Source organism: Polypterus senegalus, unplaced genomic scaffold, assembly GCF_016835505.1.
Source record: "Polypterus senegalus isolate Bchr_013 unplaced genomic scaffold, ASM1683550v1 scaffold_3255, whole genome shotgun sequence".
Classification (NCBI taxonomy): Eukaryota; Metazoa; Chordata; class Cladistia; order Polypteriformes; family Polypteridae; genus Polypterus; species Polypterus senegalus.
In genome coordinates, this window is record NW_024382990.1 from 59241 (window position 1) to 81332 (window position 22092).

At 42.5% G+C, this 22092-nt stretch overlaps 1 protein-coding gene across 1 annotated transcript in view; it reads left to right on the forward strand.

Annotated features, from left to right (window-relative positions):
* The window catches only part of LOC120521267 (sodium/potassium-transporting ATPase subunit alpha-2), a 93692-nt gene that overhangs the window by 45641 nt on the left and 25959 nt on the right, over window positions 1-22092 (forward strand). Inside the window, exons 7-11 of the mRNA XM_039743004.1 lie at window positions 1763-1880; window positions 2297-2565; window positions 4647-4845; window positions 11895-12004; window positions 18814-18948. Coding sequence (XP_039598938.1) covers window positions 1763-1880; window positions 2297-2565; window positions 4647-4845; window positions 11895-12004; window positions 18814-18948 — 831 coding nt within the window. The remainder of the gene's footprint in view (window positions 1-1762; window positions 1881-2296; window positions 2566-4646; window positions 4846-11894; window positions 12005-18813; window positions 18949-22092) is intronic.

The window sequence follows — 22092 nt, forward strand, 5'->3', positions numbered from 1 at the left end:
GTCTCTGAACCACATAAAAACGGCTTTTTCAGTGTCTTCAAATGCGTCAGTTCACATACGTTTGCAACCCGAGATGTTTCTTCTTTTTTTTTTGCTCGGTCTTTCCAGAAAGTTGACAGCGTCGATGGTGAAATTCCGACTTCACTGGCAACGTCTTTTTTCTTTTTGCCGCAAACGAGAGCCGCAAAAAATGAAAGTTTTTTCTAATATGAACTGTTATCGTTTTTTCGTGTCTGCCGTTTCTATAGGAGGGTGACAAGGAGTTAAATTCCAATGGATGTTTTTCAAATGTTGGCGAGCGATAAGCAAAAAGTATCACTGAAAACCACAGGAAACAAAAAACCAACGAGGAAAATTCAAAGAAAGAAAAAAATGTGCAATGTTTCTGTTTGGGGACCGTTGTGCACAACTGAGCTGTGGCCACAGAACTAACTGCTCTGCCAGTGATTCATTCAGGCATTTCAAGGGCACTTTGTTGTAATAAAAGTATCAGCTGAATGGACTTCGTAGTAATGCGATTTCTATAGACTCGTATCATATGGGGAAACTGTCAGAAACATAACAATACTTCGTTGTAATGAAAATTTGACCTGTATTTACTTGGCATACTTAATTCATGTAAAAGTTCACACTAAATTTAATGCTTATAAAACTTCATATTAAGTTTACATCTACTTGTGCTAATACGTACCTTCTTATTTTCCATAAAGGTCCCTAAAGTCCTCCTGTCCACCTCACTACTTGGTCACTCATACCACGTGTCTGTGGATCTCTTTGTAATAAAAAACTTCCTAATGTTTGTGTGAAATTTCCCCTCACAAGTTTCCAGCTCTGTCCCCGTGTTCTCGATGAACTCATCTTAAAGTCACCGTCTCGATCCATTGGACGAATTACCTTCATCATTTTAAACACTTCAGTCAGGTCTCCTCTTCATCTCCTTAAGGCTCAGCTCTTTTAATCTTTCCTCATAATTCATCCCCTGTAGCCCCCCATAATCAGCCTAGTCGCTCTTCTCTGAACCTTCTCTTGTGCTGTTATGTCCTTTTTGTAGCCTGGAGACCCAAACTGCACCCAGGACTCCAGATGAGGCCTCACCAGTGTGTTATAAAGCTTTAGCAGAACCTCCTGTGACTTGTACTCCAAACGTCAAGGCGCTATATAACCTGACAGTCTGTTAGCCTTCTTAATGGCTTCTGAACACTGTCAGGAAGTCGATAGCTCAGAGTCCACTATGACTTCTAAATCCTTCTCATAAGGTGGACTCTCGATTTTCTGAACGCCTATTGTGTATTCAAACCTCACACTTTTTTTTCTTATGTGTAATTCTTTACATTTACTGACATTAAATTTTCTTTTCCTTAATCTGTAAAGGCTCAGCTCTTTTAATCTTTCCTGATAACACATCACCTGTAGCCCTGAATCAGCCTAGTCGCTCTTCTCTGGACCTTCTCTTGTGCTGTTATGTCCTTTTTGTAGCCTGGAGACCCAAACTGCACCCAGGACTCCAGATGAGGCCTCACCAGTGTGTTATAAAGGTTGAGCAGAACCTCCTGTGACTTGTACTCCACACATCAAGGCGCTATATAACCTGACATTCTGTTAGCCTTCTTAATGGCTTCTGAACACTGACTGCCAGTCGATAGCTTAGAGTTCACTATGACTCCTAAGGGCTCCTTTCTTTTTGTTGTGTCATCACTTTTTAATTCTTACCTGTATAACACAAGTAAATGGTCCCCTCCTGGATATTCTTCGTCTATTACAGGTGGATAATTCCTCACTCACAGGGGAGTCTGAGCCTCAAACTCGATCTCCAGAATTCACTCACGAAAACCCTTTGGAAACGAGAAACATCGCCTTTTTCTCAACCAACTGTGTGGAAGGTGAGTACTGAGTGGACGATCGACTTCCTCGCTGACCTCAGGCCAGCACTGCCTGTTACTCGGTTATTTAATGGAGGTCCACTAACCTGGCTGGGTGAGCTGAATCTCATTTCATTTTATGAAAGTCGCCTCGCTCGCTTCATTACACATCATAAATAAATGGCTGGCAGATCTCAAAATGAGCTCTCACAGATGGTTGTCAATGCTTTTTTTCTGAATAGGTTAATGATTGAAAGAATAAAAACTGAAAATAAGTCAAAAGTAGTTGATATATGATGGAGCCCTGAAATGCCACGTAGAACAGTTGCATGTGTGCCAGTCTTGGTGTTAACAAGAAACAGAAATCAATTAAGCTTGAGAGGGTTAAACGTTTCATGTCGGCTTGTTTTGATCCACACATTTGGTCCTCGTGACAGGCACCGCTCGAGGTATCGTGATCTCCACCGGTGATCGTACAGTCATGGGACGCATTGCTACCCTGGCCTCGGGCCTTGAAGTCGGCCAGACCCCCATCTCCCTGGAAATCGAACATTTCATCCACATCATCACGGGTGTTGCCGTCTTCTTGGGCGTTTCCTTCTTCGTCCTGTCCCTCATCCTTGGATACTCCTGGCTTGAAGCGGTCATCTTCCTCATTGGGATTATTGTGGCCAACGTTCCAGAAGGCTTGTTAGCCACAGTGACAGTGAGTACCCCCTTATTTTGAACTTTTAGGAAATGTACAGTGACTCTAGAGGTGGTCCTTGTAAACTTGATGTTACAACTCCTCATGAGGGAAGGTCCAGGAGAGAAGTTCCATGTCTGTGCCACCACAGGAGAATAACTTTACTGCAATCAGAGTCTTCTGGAAATCTTTGACAGTGAGTTGACTTTACTTGTTAGACCCCCAAATTGGTACAGTGGGTGAGTGTGCCCTGGTGCCCTCTTCCAGATTGGTTCCTCCTTTGCTCCTGGTGCTCTATTTGAGTCAAAATGGGGAGACGCAGACATGAGAATGTTACAGTAGGTGGAACTGGACGTTCAAAATGTTACGTGTTACCCGATGTGTGCTTTTCATAACACTGGCCAACACGCAGTTCGGTGCCTCAAATGTTAGACCTTTTTCTGGGCATATCTGTTTGCCCTATCAGCTCCAGTTTTTGAGATGCAGAGCCAATGCCACATACCACTCTTCACTCGGCTCGCCCATAAAATATCAGAATATTTTAATGTAGTGTTTAAATGAACATCTTTCAAACATTAAGGAAATATCTCTCTATATACGAATATGTATAAAATCCAGCGCCTATCTGTCTGTCTGTCTGTCCGTCCGTCCTTCTGCTGTTCATGAGCGAACTCCTTAACGGATTTAAATTGAGTTTTTTTCTATAAGTTCCTTTAACATTTCGGTTGATTTTGCGACTTTTCTCATCTCACTAAGAATCAGAGTTTGCTTGCGAGAGAGACACAGCAGGCCAAAGGGATGGGTGCGTGGCATCAGGAGTGGGGAGCCGGACAGGGCCCTCCTCAATCATATGCCGGCCTCCGTTTGAATTGCTGTACCTGTCGCCACATGTTGGAGCGGACCTTGCCTCTGCTTAGCTAGCGATACCTGTTTGTTTATTGATTTTTAAAGTTTGTCCTGTTTCACTACCACACGGGTAGAACCACAGGGGACGACTAGTATACATATAAAATCCAACATCTCTCTGCTTTTCACGAGAAAACTACTTAAAAGATTTATATCAGGTTTTTTTCTAAAATTAGCTTGAACATTCCAGTTGATTTTGCGACTTCTCTCATCGTGCTAAATATCAGAGTTCGCTTGCAGGAGTAATATATTAGCACTAATCTGAGACAGAAACTGTGTAACATTAGGAGTTGGAAGCCGGGCAGGACCCTTCTCGCTGTCCTGTTTCACGCCTAGTATTAAATATTAAAAGAAAAGTGTACTACATAGGGGTGGCACGGTGGCACAGTGGGTAATGCTCCAGCCTCGCAGTTAGGAGAGCCGGGTTCGCTTCCTGGGTCCTCCCTGCATGGAGTTTGCATGTTCTCCCTGTGTCTGCGTGGGTTTCCTCCCACAGTGCAAAAACATGCAGGTTAGGTGAATTGGCAATCCTAAATTGTCCTTGGTGTGTGCCCTGCGGTGGGCTGGTGCCCTGCCCGGGGTTTGTTTTCTGCCTTGTGCCCTGTGCTGGCTGGGATTGGCTCCAGCAGACACCCCGTGACCCTATAGTTAGGATATGGCGGGTTGGATAATGGATGGATGGATGTAACAAATTCAAAACATTTGAGCACATCAGTACAGCATGTGTGCTGTCATTTCAAATGTCATTTCCCTGATATCATTAAAAATAAGGCAACAAAATAAACAAAATAAGGCAACAAAAATACTGAAATACAAAAATAAATAATTTAATTAATAAATAATAATCCCCTTGCACATTCGTGCCATTCACATTAGTCCCAAGTACAGCTGCTGGATTTTGGTGAGATGTCTTGTCCAGCCGTCCTTCCTCCTGAACTGCTTTCAGAATTTTTTTTTTCCTAAAGGTTTTCCACAATTTTCCCATGATCCTCTTTTCTTCAAATATCTAAACCAGCCAAGGAGAACAGTCTGGTATCCCAGTTAGTGTCTAAATGAAGGATTTGCTTTATATTTTGTCAACTAGTTCTTGTTGTGTTGAGCAGAAAGGCCAGTTTAGGACAACTTGCATTTAGGAAATACTGTATGTGTTGTCCATCTTCCCCCAAATGTAACTTCTTTTTGTACTCATCTGCAAGGTCTGCCTCACTCTGACCGCCAAACGCATGGCGCGCAAGAACTGCTTGGTAAAGAACCTGGAAGCCGTTGAGACCCTGGGCTCGACTTCGACAATTTGTTCTGATAAGACTGGCACCCTTACCCAGAACAGAATGACTGTGGCACACATGTGGTTCGACAACCAGATTCATGAGGCTGACACCACCGAGGATCAATCAGGTAAGAGCTGACCTTCTGACTCGGCTCAAGAAGAGACCCGGTGACTGTAAACTAATAAGGAAGTCCAGCACTGTATTTGTTCATGAACCTCCATCAGCCTCAGTATAGTAGCCATGATGAGGCAGAGGAGAGTGTTTAGCTTCACACAGAAGCCTTCTCCATGTTTATCTGTTTCATTTCTCAAGGTTGGATTGTTCCTGATCCCCTCTCACCCTTCATTTTGCACATGATCTGTAGTCTCCCCTCCTTCTTACCTTAATGGTGGTTCCTCTCCTCGGCTGAACTCCTGGACTGTCATCACACCTAACATCTGACCACGACATATTGTAATGCCCAGGTTCATTTATGGGATAACCTGGAAAACGTCACTGATTTACGTAAACGACAATCAGTGTCATCACTGTCAGGAAGAGTCATGGAGGCCATAATAAATGTTGAGGAGCCAAACAGGCAACCCCATTGAATGTTAACAAATGTGTAATTGCAGGCAATAGAAACAAAAGCTGGCCATTCCGGCCTCCAAATTACTCAAACAAAGCGGCACTTAATGCGACATTTTGCTTCAGGCAGCCTATGAGCTCCTTTCACATCCAGGTTTGTGGATCAGATTGAGACGTGACACTCTGGACACGCCTCCTTTAATTCAATCAAAGTCGTAAGGGGCGGGACCTCTCGGGGCTCAGCAGGCGAAGTCAGTTGCCGCCACTTGGGCTCTTCACGGTACTGCAGATGGAAGAGAAAGAACGGTTAGTGAGGGTGCCTCCTATCGGTCAGGAGTGGCATCACCTACCTTATTTAAGCATCACCTAAAGGTGATCCCCATGCACAACCATTTCACTGAAAACATTTCAAGAAATCAAGCGAATATTAAGCCCTAAATTACTCCAAATGCTACACCTTTAGAAAGACAATATGATCAACTGTATCCAGTAGGGTGCGTTAGCTTCCTTGGAATGAGTTCTTTTTTAATTGCGGAGTGTTACATAACCTGAATATATATAGAAATGATAGAAAAAGACTATACCCCTCCATTAGTGATACGGTGGTAAGAAATCGCACAGGAGAAAATAACTTCGCTTTCTGTAATGACGGTTTACACGGTTTAACAGACGAAGGAAGCCATGACAAGAACCCAGTTCGGGAGTGGGGGCCTGATGTGTACAGTCTGCCATTTTCATCGCCGTGTTAGAAGGATTTTCAGGATCGGATGACGTTATCTCACATCTGTCCGTCAGCTTCAAAGGTGTCCCGGGCAATGTGCCAAGGCTTTATACCCTTTCTCCACGTGCAGGCCCCCACTTTGGTGAATCACACCATTCCAACAAAAGGCACAGAAGATAGAGTTTCATGCTGAGTTTGACACACAGAGATAGTACACAATGTCCATTTCGCAGTTCTAATATGGTGAGTCCCTGTGCTCAATCTGTCTCTGTGTCAACTGTGCATGTGAGGAGAAAAAGGCTGATTTATAAGATGTATTTGTACAGAGCGCAGTGACATATTAAGCTTATACTCTTATTACATCGACACAGTAATCTTACGAAAAACAGCAATGTATTGAAAGACACAAAGTTCAATATTCTTACAGGACAACAAAATTACTTTTACCCTCCCCATGTCAGTTACATTGTAGACCAATGCACAAAAAACAGAAATAGAAATCTAAAAAATGCAGATCCCAAGCATCAATGTTCTGAAAGTACACCAAAGTCACAAGTCCTCAGCGAAACAATAGTCATTTGGCCACGAGAGGGTCCGACACAGGCTTTAGTATGAGCGTCTGAAGAGGTACAGAGGAACCTCGGGCCACGACTGTAATTCGTTCCAAAACCCAAACTAATTTCCCCCATTGGATTGTATGTAAATACAATGAACCCATTCCAGACCATATGAACTGTATGTAAATATATTGTTTTAAAGATTTTTAAGCACAAAAATATTTAATTATACCATAGAATGCACAGCGTAACAGTAAACTAAATGTAAAAAAATTGAATAACAGAGAAAACTAACATTGCAAGAGCTCCTGCTACAGCCTTATGAACCGCTCGCTGTAAACACCGTGACCCAGTGTTAGGATATAGCAGGCTGGATAATGGATGGATGGATGGATCGATGAATGTAACAAATTCAAAACATTTGAACACATCAGTACAGCGTGTGTGCTGCCATCTCAAATGCCATTTCCCTGAAAACGTCACATGTAAAAAACAATCACGTGACCACCAACAGAGCCTGCTGGCAACAACTATATGGTGGCAGCCACATCAAATGAAGGGAAACAAAATTGTGGCACACATCATTAAAAATAAGGCAACAAAAATACTGAAATACAAAAATAAATCATTTAATAAATAAATAATAATCCCCTTGCACATTCGTGCCATTCACATTGGTCCCAAGAACAGCTGCTGAATTTTGGTGAGATGTCTTGTCCAGCCGGCCTTCCTCCTGAAATGCTTTCAAAAATTTTTTTTTCCTTGAGGTTTTCCACTTTTTCCTCATGATCCTCTTTTCTTCAAATATCTAAACCAGCCAAGGAGAACGGTCTGGTATCCTAGTTAGTGTCTAAATGAAGGATTTGCTTTGTATTTTTAAAGTTTTTTTATTTTGTCAACTAGTTCTTGGGTTGAGCAGAAAGGCCGGTTTAGGACAACTTGCATTTTTGGAAATATTGTATGTGTCGTCCATCTTCTCCCAAATATAACTTCGTTTTGTACTCATCTGGACGGTCTGTAAACACTTTTTTTTTAATGAGTTTTAAGTACAGGGAAAAAGATGAAAATTAGAAAAATCCTTAATTTATACCAAAACTAACCATAAACAACCAAGAAAACTAACCTTGCATGCACGCACTGAGAATGATGAACAGGGACAGACTGAACACGTGCGCAAATCATCAGCACATAAGAATCAAAAGGGAAACTGGCTTGTTCGTCACCCAAGTGTGTGGTCATGAACAGGTGCAAAAGTTTGGCGAACATTTTGGTCATAACCCAATTTGTACGAATTTGTTCTGAGACGTTCGTGACCCGAGGTTCCACTGTACCTCTTCTAATGAGAAAGAAACAGAGTCATCTTCTTCATCTTCCCTCGCTCTTTTAACACACCCCCGTATCCTCAGGACACTTTGATTCTTCATGATAGACCCATGTAAAGACAGCGCCTCACTCCTCCTAACATCCAGTTGCTTGTTATCCTTAGTTTTTCCACCAATCAACTTGCACAGGACCTTTTTCCCAAATAATGCTGGGTAATTCCCTTAAGGCTGTAGATAGCCAAACCCATCAAAGCATATTCAATTTATTCCAAACCCCGGAGAATTACATACTAAAACATTCAGTGGGCAAAGAGTATTAAGGAATCTGATTTACACAACGCCATCGAAAGTAGTTTCTGCTTCTGCGTCTCGCCACACTGCAGACAGATACATTCGCCGACTTCTAAACCGATGTTAGCCCACATTTTGTACCACAGACTGGCTGCCATCTGACTGCCTTTGTGGTGTTGTGATGAAGTAGCACATGAATGTATTTTCTATTTTCTTCGATTTCTATGTTTTTTCTGGCCCTTCTCCGTGTTTACACAAACAGAAACGTGTTTCAGTCGCCTTATTGTGGAGATGCTTGTCAGGCTACACCGTAGCTACGCCATAAGCTACATGGGCCATGGTGAAGGCCACACAGGTTATGGTGAAGGCTCAAATTTGAAGCAGAGATCAGCCTTCAGACATTTTCAAGATCAAGGGGTGATAAACAGCGACCTTTGACTCCGCAGTTTTCCTGACATTTTAGGAGGAATTTTGGGTGCCTTTGGAGAGTTTGACTTTTTTGTATTTTTTCATGTGCTTGTTTGATTTTTTTTTTTTTTTGAAATTGCACCCCATCAAAGGTCCCACTCCTGAAGTTGCTGGCCTGAGGATACATTAAAGTGGCCAGGTACATCTACTGCACTTAGAGGAACTTTGGGAACTTTCATATTTGCCATTACATTTCCGGTCTCACAAATTGCACCTGACTTTAGCCGTGTGCCCCCGAGTGATCCAAACCACTTTGAAATGACAATCCTTATGTGAAATGAGCACTGAGTGCTTGCGCCAGCTTTCACAGGAAGCCTGTTTTTAATTGGTAAGATTCTCATTTTTATTTTAACACAACCACTGTTCAGTAAGGGCTTGAAAAGATATTAACAGCGGCACTGCTATTGAATAAAGTCATACTGGTTTAAGTTATTTTCTAAAACTGACATTTGTCCGAGCGTCTGCATTTATCGGAGGTCACTAAATGTTGGCGACACAAAACAGTACGAGAAAACCAATCAGTCGTTGTGTTGTGGGAGGAGCATCTCTAGCTGAGGATCATAGACCCATCCTGGTTACTGTCGGACGGCTGCTCCTTCTGTCCTGCCGTTCTCCGTAATGACAAAAGTGTCATTGACGTCACATCTCAAGTTTAGAGCTTGGATAGAAAGGGAAACTTGTACCGCTACCCCGGGAGACCAACTAGATAGATAGATAGATAGATAGATAGATAGATAGATAGATAGATAGATAGATAGATAGATAGATAGATAGATAGATAGATAGATAGATAGATAGATAGAAAGATAGATAGATAGATAGATAGATAGATAGATAGATAGATAGAAAGTAACTATATGATAGATAGATAGATAGATAGATAGATAGATAGATAGATAGATAGATAGATAGATAGATAGATAGATAGAAAGATAGATAGATAGATAGATAGATAGATAGATAGATAGATAGAAAGTAACTATATGATAGATAGATAGATAGATAGATAGATAGATAGATAGATAGATAGATAGATAGATAGATAGATAGATAGATAGATAGATAGATAGATAGATAGATAGATAGATAGATAGATAGATAGAAAGGATCTATATAGATAGATAGATAGATAGATAGATAGATAGATAGATAGATAGATAGATAGATGATAGATAGATAGATAGATAGATAGATAGATAGATAGATAGATAGATAGATAGAAAGGATAGATAGATATGATAGATAGATAGATAGATAGATAGATAGATAGATAGATAGATAGATAGATAGATAGATAGATAGATAGATAGATAGATAGATAGATAGATACTTTATTAATCCCAAGGGGAAATTCACACTAAGCCCGATGCAGCCACACAATCATACATAATCATACTTAATATACTTAACAGAAATCTTTTGGGGCTGCACGAGCAACGCTTGTCTTGTTTAACCCTTCACCACGTGTCCCTGATCAGCACTCAGTGCAAAGCAGTAAAGAAAAGAAAGGCTATAATTATAAATTTACAGACAAGACAAACAACTTGTTGACAAATATTATTCAGACGCCGCCGAGAGTGGCAGCCTTTCCAGCAGCTCCGTGTATGACTTTATCTTTCTACCTTTTTCTCTATTTTACTGATCACTCCTACCACTTTCTTTTACGTGGACTCAATACCTGGACACTTTTTACTACTGTGAATTTCCCCTTGGGATTAATAAACTATCTATCTATCTATCTATCTATCTATCTATCTATCTATCTATCTATCTATCTATCTATCTATCTATCTATCTATCTATCTATCTATCTATCTATCTATCTATCTATCATATAGTGCCTTTCATTCTATCTATCTATCTATCTATCTATCTATCTATCTATCTATCTATCTATCTATCTATCTATCTATCTATCTATCTATCTATCTATCTACATAACCCCCTCAAACAACAAATGCTATACCCATAAAAAATCAGAAATGAACAAATTAGGATGCAAGATGTAGTCACTATGGGTAACTCATGCCACCAAAAATACCACCATCTTCTTTTACTGTCCTTAAGGTAGGAAGAGGGCAATGGAAGCCAGAAGCAAACAGAATGCACGGTCATCCGACGCAAATAACGGTAACGTCATGTCATCCCAGAATGGCAGTTGGGTGCTTCAGACCAAATTCAAATGAAAAAGTCCATCTTCCAAACCACATGCAACTCTTGAAAAAGTAAACTGCCACTTCCAGCAGGTGGCTCCCATGGCACATTTTCTATTCTAGTGCACTGTTACTCTTTTCTTCACCTCCCAGTGTTGCCTCCTCTCCCCTCCTTCTCCAGGTTAAATCCTCTTCAGGCCAACTGTCCTGTCTGTCCGCGGCGTATCTCCTCATTAATGGTGTAGATCAGTGGCGTAGCTCGAGTTTGTGCCGCGCGGGGCGAGGTGGGGCGGTGCTTCAATTTGCCGCCCTCCAACATATCTGAATATGTTAAACTATTTAAATAGAAAATTAAAATGACGTATAGAGAAAAATGAAGATACATTTTGCCTAGATTTATTCATATATAAAGAAACAGCAATAATTTTTTATATACAGTACATTTATACGCATCAACTAGACAAGAATATATAGACGCACTGATAAGCCGTGTTCTAATTATTAGTTTAATATAATTACGCTACGAAAACCACAACCAAAGTAATTGGTGGGGATTTTTTCTGCACAGAGCAAGAACGCATTTGGATTAACAACGAAACGAAATTATAAATTGTAAATTAGTTATTTATCTTCCTAGAAATTATTATCGGTGTAATGTTTCTGTTTATTTGTGTCATGGCCTCATACATTTCAACTGCTGTGTCTGATGCAGAAGGACCGTCTGAACATTATTTTTCAAGCATTTGTGGTTAAAAAATCAGAGAATTTGACATTTTTCATACATGAGTGATATTTTTCCGAACCCTGCTGCTTACACATGAATTGTACTGAGCCTTGTGGCCTAGCTACGTCACTGGTGTAGATCCGCTTTATGAGGCAAACCAACATCAACCCAGTTTCTTAGGGATATTTATACGGAGAGGCAAATTAACTAACAAAAGGCCAATAGTACATGTGGCTCTTGCTACAAGACTGTATCAGCTTAGCAGTAGTGGGACGGTGGTCCTCCGTGTAAAAGATTTCTTTCCATTTTCAATACCAGGCCATTTATTTCCAAGTATTGACTCTCTGCTTTTTGTCCTTGCACCCCACTGCAGGTGCCACATTTGATAAGAGCTCATCCACCTGGACTGCGCTGTCCAAGATCGCCGGCCTCTGTAACAGAGCTGTATTTAAGCCTGGCCAGGAGAATACCATGATTCTAAAGGTAAGAGAATCTTCATGGACGCTAACAAGTCTGGTATCAGGACAATAAATTCACTGAAAAGGAACTATGGCTCCTCTATAGTCACATGACCCAATGACTCCAGTTAGTACTGAGAACATTCAAATGAACGCTGCCTCCCAAATGGTCACTTCATGTATTTTCAATCCAAAGTTCTACAGAGTGGAGTGAAGTAGATGGCCACCATGTAACCCTGTGAATATTACTTCAAGTTTTAGTTTACTGTTAATTCCCATTTTTGGATGTTCGCTTTACTGCCATATTTAAAATATGTCACGAGGCTCCAGTACTCTTAGCTTGGCTTTACTAGCATTGTGAGTCCTTTTCTCATTCAGAAATATGAAATGTTATAATTGCCGTTTACGTGTGTGATTAACACATCTGCAATTAAAATTTCTAATGTGCCTGAATGCGTTAATTGAATTCAGTTCACACGTTCCCAATGACGTAGAGCCAAGTTAATCCAAGTCTATTAATTGCAGAAGCAGGTCACCGCCATTTGATCATTTCCTATGTTCTTTCTTAATAGTGAACACATAATGGCCGTGTCCTGTTCTGTTGCGACCCCTAGATGTACTGCACGCCTTAAAACCCTTATAACCCTGCACCAACTTCTGCGTATTGTCCGAGATTACGGATGCTTTCAGCATATCCAATGATTTTTTGTGTGTGAGCTCTTAATGATTGTCATCCTTTGGTCATTTATATTTAGCTGTTCTCATCCCACCTTCAGCCATGGTTTAGTGCCTTGGTTTTGGTAATAGTTTATCTGTTGGCTATCGACCACCTCCTTTTGACAACGCGGAGGAGGCATCAGGGATGACATTCATCAGGAGGCCTAAGAGGATGAGGAGGATAACAGGACCTCACAATTGTCTCCATATATAAAGATGCTGACCCGTTGATGACTCTGTAGGTGAGCATCAAGAATATGAACTTCATACGTGTCACCACGGGGTGTCAATGTAGTGATCTGAAGAGTGACATGTGTCCTTCTCGGCTGGTTGAACACTGGGCATGCCGCTTCAGTTGGAATCATCTGCAGTAGCTTGGTGACACCTACTGCAGGTACAGTTGCAGTAGAGTACTCCAAATTTGACAGGACCAAAACCTGGACCAGAAGTTGAGCTGCATACCCAGTCAGATACGGCTTGATCTTGTGAAAGTTGTGTAAAGTGGTGGTTGCAACATGGTCGGTGAAGGACAGCTGGTCATCGATCACCAACCACCCCAAGGCCGACTTCTGACTTGGCAGGTGTTAGTGTTAAGAGAAACGGGAGCGTTAAAAAGATGGATGACCTGGGATAACAAGAAGGTCCATCTTTGCCACAGGTAGTGTTCCGTTATCCAGTTTGAGTTATCGGTGAGATTCTATCTGTGGTCCTCTTTAGGGAATGTCCGGTACAACTGATAGGGGAAAAAAAATATGAAACAGGATGACCAAGCCTAGTGAGAAAGAAAAGAACCCAACAGCGATCCTTGGAACAACATCCTTTGCTTGACTGACACACCCTTGAGATCTCTCCACGTCAAGCCACTCATCTACAATTAATCACGTTGGCTTTGGCAGCGTTTACTAGGATCACTGGTATCAATCCTCACCATGGCGTTTTTGTCACATGCACATCTTCTGGTCTGCGTGACCCTTTATAGTGGGTGGCAACATTCCCTCTTCTGAGTAAGAAGTTCAGGAGGGTCTGCTGGAACTAAATAGGCAGGTGGGTTTTGTCAGCAGATTGTCCCGGGTAATGTGACTGGTGGGACACATTTCAGTAATTACTGGGCCAGAACACACACAAGAGGATCTGGTCCAATATACAGTAGAAAGCCAGGAAAATAAGTATTGAACGCGTCAACGTTTCTCTCAGTAAATATATTTCTGATGGGTCTATTGACATGACATTCTCACCTGATGTTGGTAACAACCCACGTAATCCACACAAAGAAAGAAATCAAAATAAGTAAGTCCATAAATTACGTGATGTGTAATAAAGTGGAATGGCACCGGGAATAAGAATTGAACACGCTTACTGAAATGTATTTCATACTCAGTAGAAAAGCCTCTGTTGGTGATGACAGCTTCGAGACGCCTCCTGTATGGAGAAACGAGTCACATGCACTGTTCAGGTGGGATTTTGGCCCACACTGTCTGCAAATCTTGAAGGTTCCAGGGTCCTCGTCTATAAACTCTGATCTTCAGATCTTTCCATAGATTTTCAGTTGGATTCAAGTCGGGTGACTGACTGGGCCATTCGAGCAGCTTCTTTGTTTTCTTAATACTCTGAAACCAATTGAGAGTTTCCTTGTTTGTGTGTTTGGAGCCCTTGTCTTGCTGAAATGTCCCCCCTCGTCTCATTTTCAGCATCCTGGAAGTTACAGTAGATGGCAGCAGATTCTAATCAAGAATGTCCCGCTACATTTCCCCATTTATCCTTTCTACAATTCTATGAAGTCTGACAGCCCCACACCGTGATGTTCCCACCTCCACACTTCACTGTTTGTGTGGTGTTTTTGGGCTGAGGTGCAGTGACGTGCGATGAGGTTCATGGCTGGTGACTCCTTCAGAGTCAGATTTACAAATCAATGAACCCCAAAAAGTCGCTTATTGATTATTCAATTGTCAGGTAGCCTGCACATGGACTACTGGTTATGTTTCATATCTCATTCTTTACGCACACACAGGTAAGGCGCATATTTGGCTAAGAAAGAACGTTACGTTTATAGCGGCGAGAGAGAGAAAGAGAGCGCATTTGCTCCTCACCCTCCACGTGTTCTAAATTCGCCGTTGCAATTCCACAATTCAAACTCATTCAATACAAAGGAAAGTATAGAGTAATAATAATAATAAAAACGGATTTCAATTTTGACCTTAGTTGAAATATTTAGTTGTTTGTAAAAGCTTTTCATTCTGATGCTTTAATTAATGTTAATACAGACTGTTCAACAAAAGAGAGAGAGAGAAAAACAAATTCACATTTTATTTAAGGTCAAAATGTAGTTTTTAAATTTTGGAATTTTTTTTCTTTGTCTGATCCCATTTTTTATAAAATTGAAAACCGTTTATGCTCTTACCTTTATTTGTAAATGAACTCCACGCGCCTGTCCTTCTCACCGAAAATCTCCTTCACTTTCTTGTAAAAGTCCTCCTTATTTTCCTTTAGTTTTAAAAGTCGTAATCAGTCAGTCGGAACGAAAAATCAAACTAAACGGCCTGCTGCAGTGCACTTGACTTTCTGATGTTGCTGACTTATTGGCGCCTCTGCGTAGAAGGACAGTAGCAACGGGCACCTGTTGGGCTCATATGCGCCCCCTTCTGGGTGGCACGGTACTGCCTTTTCACTGCGATTTGATGTCCAATCAGCGAGACTAAATATGTCACAGACATTCATTAAAGATATTAGCCAGACTGTGGAAAGTCAGGGTGTGTAATAAACGTGTCTGCACGCATTAGATTGGCGACACACAGAGAGACGGTGACAGGCACACGCCAACTGCAGGCATCAACTCCGTCAGTGTGTGAGGAAGAGGGCAGTCCGAGTTCAGGTGAGGCTTGTCACTGCCGCGCCTCACGTTTCTTCCGTGTATTTGAACAGGAAATGCGCCAGTTCAGCGATTTTGACTATAAAAATGATCAAAAATTATTGGAGGCATCCATCCATCCATCCATTATCCAGCCCGCTATATCCTAACTACAGGGCCACGGGGGTCTACTGGAGCCAATCCCAGCCAACACAGGGCGCAAAGCAGGAAACAAACCCCGAGCACGGTGCCAGCCTACTGCAATATTGGAATCACACAGAAAACAAATGTATAGCACAGACCAGCGGACACATTTATTTTATATTTTCATTATTCGTTTTTTTACTTTTCATGATGACAGGTGAGTCCCCTGACCGCACGTCCCTGGTGATGTCCAGCGCCATTTCCCCTCCAAACATGGGGTGTTGTAATGACAGCCAAAGAGTTCAGTTTTGGTCTCCTCTGACCAGACTTTACTCTCCCAGTTATTTCATTGGTTTGTCCAAATGATGCACAGCAGACTTTAAACGAGTTTCAATGTGCTTGTTCTTCAGCAGTGGAGTCTTGAGTGGTGAGTGTTTATAAAGGTCATTGGCGGTGGAGTGCTTTACTTACTGGACCTGCTAATTCCAGGTCTTTGTGAAGCTCTCCACCAGTGGTCCTTGGCTCTTCTGATTCTTCTTTTGACTTCTTTTGTCAGAAATCTTGCAAGGAGCCCCTGGTTTATGGTGACATGATGTTCTTTCCACTTGTGGATTAACGGTGCTCACTGGAACATTCAGAAGTTTAGATGTCCATCTGTCACCGATGCCATCAGTGTGTTTGTGAAGGTCTTGAGACTAAAGCTCTGTGCTTTTACCCATCATGAGGTGCTTCTTGTGTGACACCCTAGTAATGACAGACCATCAATTAGGGCTAAAGCAGCAGATATTCATTGGCACTGACAGGGGACCATCAGGATTGACAGACGTCAGCTGCTTTCTTGGCTTTCTAGGCGTTTTTGCTCCTCCTTTTCTTCATGTGTTCTTATTCCCCATGTTGTTCCACTTTATTATACGTCACTTCATTTATGGACTTACAGTGAGGTCCAGAAATATTTGGACAGAGACCACTTTGTTCTCATTTTGTTCTGTACATCACCACAATGAATTTTAAATGAAACAACTCCGATGACGTTGAAGTGCAGACTTTCAGCTTTAATTCAGTGGGTGAACAAAACGATTGCATAAAAATGTGAGGTAACTAAAGTATTTTATGAACGCAATCCCTTCATTTCAGGGGCTCAACAGTAATTGGACAATTGACTCAAAGGCTATTTCATGGCAGGTGTGTTCAAGTCCGTCGTGATGTCTTATCAATTAAGCAGATAAAAGGCCTGGAGTTGATCTGAGGTGTGGTGCTTGCATGTGAAGATTTTGCTGTGAACAGACAACATGCGGTCAAAGGAGCTCTCCATGCAGGTGATAGAAGCCATCCTTAAGCTGCGAAAACAGAAGAAACCCATCTGAGAAATTGCTACAATATTACGAGTGGCAAAATCTACAGTTTGGTACATCCTGAGAAAGAAAGCAAGCACTGGTGAACTCAGCAATGCAAAAAGACCTGGACGTCCACGGAAGACAACAGTGGTTGATGATGGCAGAATCATTTCCATGGTGAAGAGAAACCCCTTCACAACAGCCACCAAGTGAACAACACTCTCCAGGGCTTGGTGGCGATCGATATCCAAGTCTACCATAAAGAGAAGACTGCATGAAAGGAAATACAGAGGGGGCACTGCAAGGTGTGAGCCACTCATAAGCCTCAAGAATAGAAAGACTAGATTGGACTTTGCTAAAGAACATCTAAAAAAGCCAGCAGAGTTCTGGACAAACATTCTTTGGACAGATGAAACCAAGATCAACCTCTACCAGAATGATGAAGGCAAGAAAAAAGTATGGAGAAGGCGTGGAACAGCTCATTATCCAAAGCATAGCACATCATCTGTAAAACACGGTGGAGTCAGGCAGTGTGATGGCTGCCAGTGGCACTGGGACACTCGTGTTTATTGATGATGTGACACAGGACAGGAGCAGCCGATTGAATTCTGAGGTGTTCAGAGACATACTGTCTGCTCAAATCGGCTAAATGACGTGAAATTGATTGGGCATGGCGTTTCATGATACAGATGGACAATGACCCAAAACATACAGCCAAAGCAACCCAGGAGTTTATTAAAGCAAAGAAGTGGAAAATTCTTGAATGGCCAAGTCAGTCACCTGATCTTCACCCAACTGAGCAGGCATTTCACTTGTTGAAGACTAAACTTCAGACAGAAAGGCCCACAAACAAACAGCAACTGAAAGTAAAGGCCTGGCAGAGCATTAAAGAGGAGGAAACCCAACATCTGGTGACGTCCAGGAGTTCAAGACTTCAGGCTGGCATTGGTTTTCAACCAAGGATTAGAAATGAACATTTGATTTCCAGTTATTTAATTTGTCCAATTACTTTTGAGCCCCTGAAATGAAGGGATTGTGTTCATAAAATACTTTAGTTGTCTCACATTTTTATGCAATCGTTTTGTTCACCCACTGAATTAAAGCTGAAAGTCTGCACTTCAACGTCATCGGAGTTGTTTCATTTCAAATTCATTGTGGTGATGTGCAGAACAAAATGAGAACAAAGTGGTCTCTGTCCAAATATTTCTGGACCTACAGTAACAGTATTTGTTTCGATTTCTTTCTCTGTGTGGATTACTTGGGTTGTTACCGACATCTGGTGTAAACTTCATGTCAGCAGCTCCATCACGTCGACGTGTTCAAAACTTATGTTCTCTGTTGTATAATCACAGAGAGAGTGACCGACAGATTGGCTCGTAATTAATGGATCCCAAGCAAATCTTAACAAAATGAACACATTTGGAGCGTATCTCGAATCACAAATATGGATAATGCAGTAGTGCCGTGGTGAGCCGTTTCCAGTGCCCAGGGTCACATCTTGGCCATTCGGCTGTCTTTATGGAGTTGGCGTGTCCTCCACGTGTTTATGTGTCGTTTTCTTGCAGGTTAATTAGGTTCATTGTTAACTCTAAGCTGGCACAGTGCGGGTTGTGTGTGTGAACGTGCTTGGCTCCTGTCTTGCACATAAAGTCCTACGGGGAGACTTCATCTCCTTGTCATCCAAATAAATGAACAAACAGGGCCGTTAAACAGATGGATGGCAGATCAGAAAGATTTTAAGAAGTTGTGAAATGTTTAACTTGCCTGACAAAGATCTCCCTGGAATCGTTTCAGCGTGACACGGCTGGTGACGCCTCGGAGTCGGCCCTCCTGAAGTGCATTGAGCTCTCATGCGGATCTGTGAAGAAGATGAGAGATAAGAATCCCAAGGTGGCGGAGATCCCCTTCAACTCCACCAACAAATACCAGGTGAGGTGTTTCTGAAACGACCGGACGGTCCACCGGTGGGTTAGCTGACCGGATAACAGACAATGGGGCTATTATGGTGGTGTTGACGTTCTGGCACTTCTTGTTCATCCCGATGTGTCTCTGGGCCTTAAATAACAAGACAACTTTTTCTAATTGGGTGCCACGCAGCAGTGCTTCTCAACTACTGGGCCACAAGCCACTTTTGGGTCACTGGTGGGTCTTGAGTTGCTATTGGGGTCACTGGTCCAATGAGCTCGCCAATGGGGACAGAGCCCCACCCAAGTCATCACGCAATTGGGATTTAGTTCTGAGGACCCCCAACACCACCTGCTCCGACAATCACACTCGACTCACTTTGGTGGGTCACAAAGACAATTAACACGAGAAAATGTGGGGTCACAACACCAAAAAGGTGGAGAAAACCAATGGGCAGTGACCCCTCAATGCTGGGCTGATGGCATAGACGTCATTTGTCACGTGTCCTGCTAAGCCGCCCGTCAGTGCGCAAACCAAACCAATGTAATGGTGACAAAGAGAGGAGGTTTACATTTGTGTCACGTGTGGAAATTACAAGGAAGTGTGAGCATCAAGTGAGCGGCTGGCACTTGTCAATGTCGACGTCAAACACAACATCAGTAACGCTGCAGCCAAAGTGCTGTACATTAAAACATACAACGAGCAAAAATAGAAATAAATAGAAATACAATACATTAGAACGAAACAGAGCCAGCGGGAGAGGTAAAGAAAAGACAGAAGATGACTGAGAGAAGGGCGGCCATCAATACCAGTGAAGGTCACTGAAAGCGAGAAATGCGTCTTAATGTCGTGAGGCAGGCAAAGGGGCAGCAGCAGCCCCCCTTAGTTTTAGTGTGAGGGACCATAAGGGACAACAATAGGGCAGCAGTAGCTCAGTCGGTAGAGCAGGTTGTCCAGCAATCAGAGGGTCGCAGATTCGATCCTGGCTCCCGGCATGAGAATGCAGCTGTTGTGTCCTTGGGCAAGACACTTAACCTACTTTGCCTGCTGGTGGTGGTCGGAAGGATTGGTGGCGCCAGTGTTCGGCAGCCTTGCCTCTGTCAGTGCGCCCCAGGGCAGCTGTGGCTACAAAGTAGCTTATCATCACCAGCGTGTGAATGGGTGAATGACTGTTTGTGTTGTAAAGCGCCTAGGGGGGTTCTTGAACTCTAGTAGGCGCTATATCAAATACAGGCCATTTACAACTGGCCGGCAGATCTCAGCTCTCTGGATGGCTGGGGTATAAAACACACAATTCAGATACAGAGCCACGGAGTGATTTCAAAACTTTAACGTCAAATCGGAAACCGACAGGCAGCCGTCAGTGTGGAGAAGCAGAATCAAACAAGAACCTGCGTATCGGGGTTTGCTGATCTGAGAAAACGAAGAGTTACGGTGATCAGGCCGAGAAAAGATAATAGCAGGAGTCGCCTTCTCAAGATCTCTAAGAGATCAAAATCAGGAGTGCTCTCCCCTCGACTCTCTCGTATCCTCAGATATGGGGATGGATATTTGAGGAGTAAACGGCAAGTCAACGGTTATATTATGTACATTAAAGAACCATCAACAACAAATGAATAATATCTTGAACAATTATTATAAAAGTCAAGTCTGCAGCTGCATGAAGGTTAGTGGGAGCAGCCCAAAGGTCAAACTCCTATCGATGTGTGATGGCGATCTTAAAGTATAAAATGGTGGTCAATACACACTGTTATACAGCGATTAAAGTGAACAGAAAATTCAAAAATAAAACATTCAATTCAAATTCTGGGATCGAAAAATCCCAGAAAAAATCAGAAGTGGTCTCCCCTCGACTTTTGTGTGTACTCAGATATGGGGATGGATATTTGAGGAGTAAACCGCAAGACAAGGATTATATGTTTATATTATGCTCATTAAAGAGCCATCAACAACAAATGAATAATATATTGAACAATTAGTATAAAGGTGGCATGGTGGCGCAGTGGGTAGCGCTGCTGCCTCACAGTTAGGAGACCCTTAAGAGTTCGCTTCCCAGGTCCTCCCTGTGTGGAGTTTGCATGTCCTCCCCGTGTCTGCTGTTTCCTCCCACAGTCCACAGACATGCAGGTCAGGTGGATTGGCGATCCCAAATTGTGCATGTGTGTGCCCTGTGGTGGACTGGTGCCCTGCCCGGGCTTTGTTTCCTGTCTTGCACCCTGGGATTGGCTCCAGCAGACCCCCGTAACCGTGTATTTAGGATATATTGCGGGTTGGATAATCGATAAATGGACAATTATTATAAAAGTCAAGTTCAATAAATCGGACTCTGCAACTGCAGAGTTAACAGAAAAAGTCCTAAAGTTGATAGAAATCTGCGTTTTGTGCCTGATACTTGTATACAAAATGTGGTTGACCAAAGTGAATGTGTACTCAAGTTACTGTGTTTAGAAACACACACACAAATAATTCCAGAAATGGTATTTTTGGAATCAGGCACGTCTAAAACATTGAGATTCATCAAAATCTAGACATGGAATTTTTGGACGATTACAATACTTTGCCTAATAATTTGTATACAAGAAAGTCAGTCAGTCAGTCATCATCCAACCCACCATATCCTAACGCAGGGTCACGGGGGTCTGCTGGAGCCAATCCCAGTGAGCAAGGCAGGAAACAAATCCCAGGCAGGGCACACACACCCAAACACCAAGCACACACGCTAGGGATAACTTAGACTCGCCAATCCACCTGACCTGCATGTCTGTGGACTGTGGGAGGAAACCCACGCAGACTCAGAGAGAAGTGCAAACTCCACACAGGGAGGACCCGGGAAGCGAACTCTTAAGGGTCTCCTAACTGCGAGGCAGCAGCGCTAAAATGGTATTTTCTGACTCTGGGGGGGGTCTAAAATGTCATGTTTCATCAAAAAATCGAAATGGAATCTGTGGACGATTCCAATACTTTCCTTGTACTTCGTATATGAGAAAGTATAAAAGGTTTGACCTTTGCTAAAAGACGAAGCCGGAAGAAGCAACTCTTGACTACTCGGGTTCATCGGCTTCTCAAAAGATTGTCAAAAATGACACCGAGATAACGGACCTGAGGTTTGCAAAAGTTTACGAGATGGGGCGAGAAGTTTGAAACCAACTGGAGCTTTAGCAGGCGGGA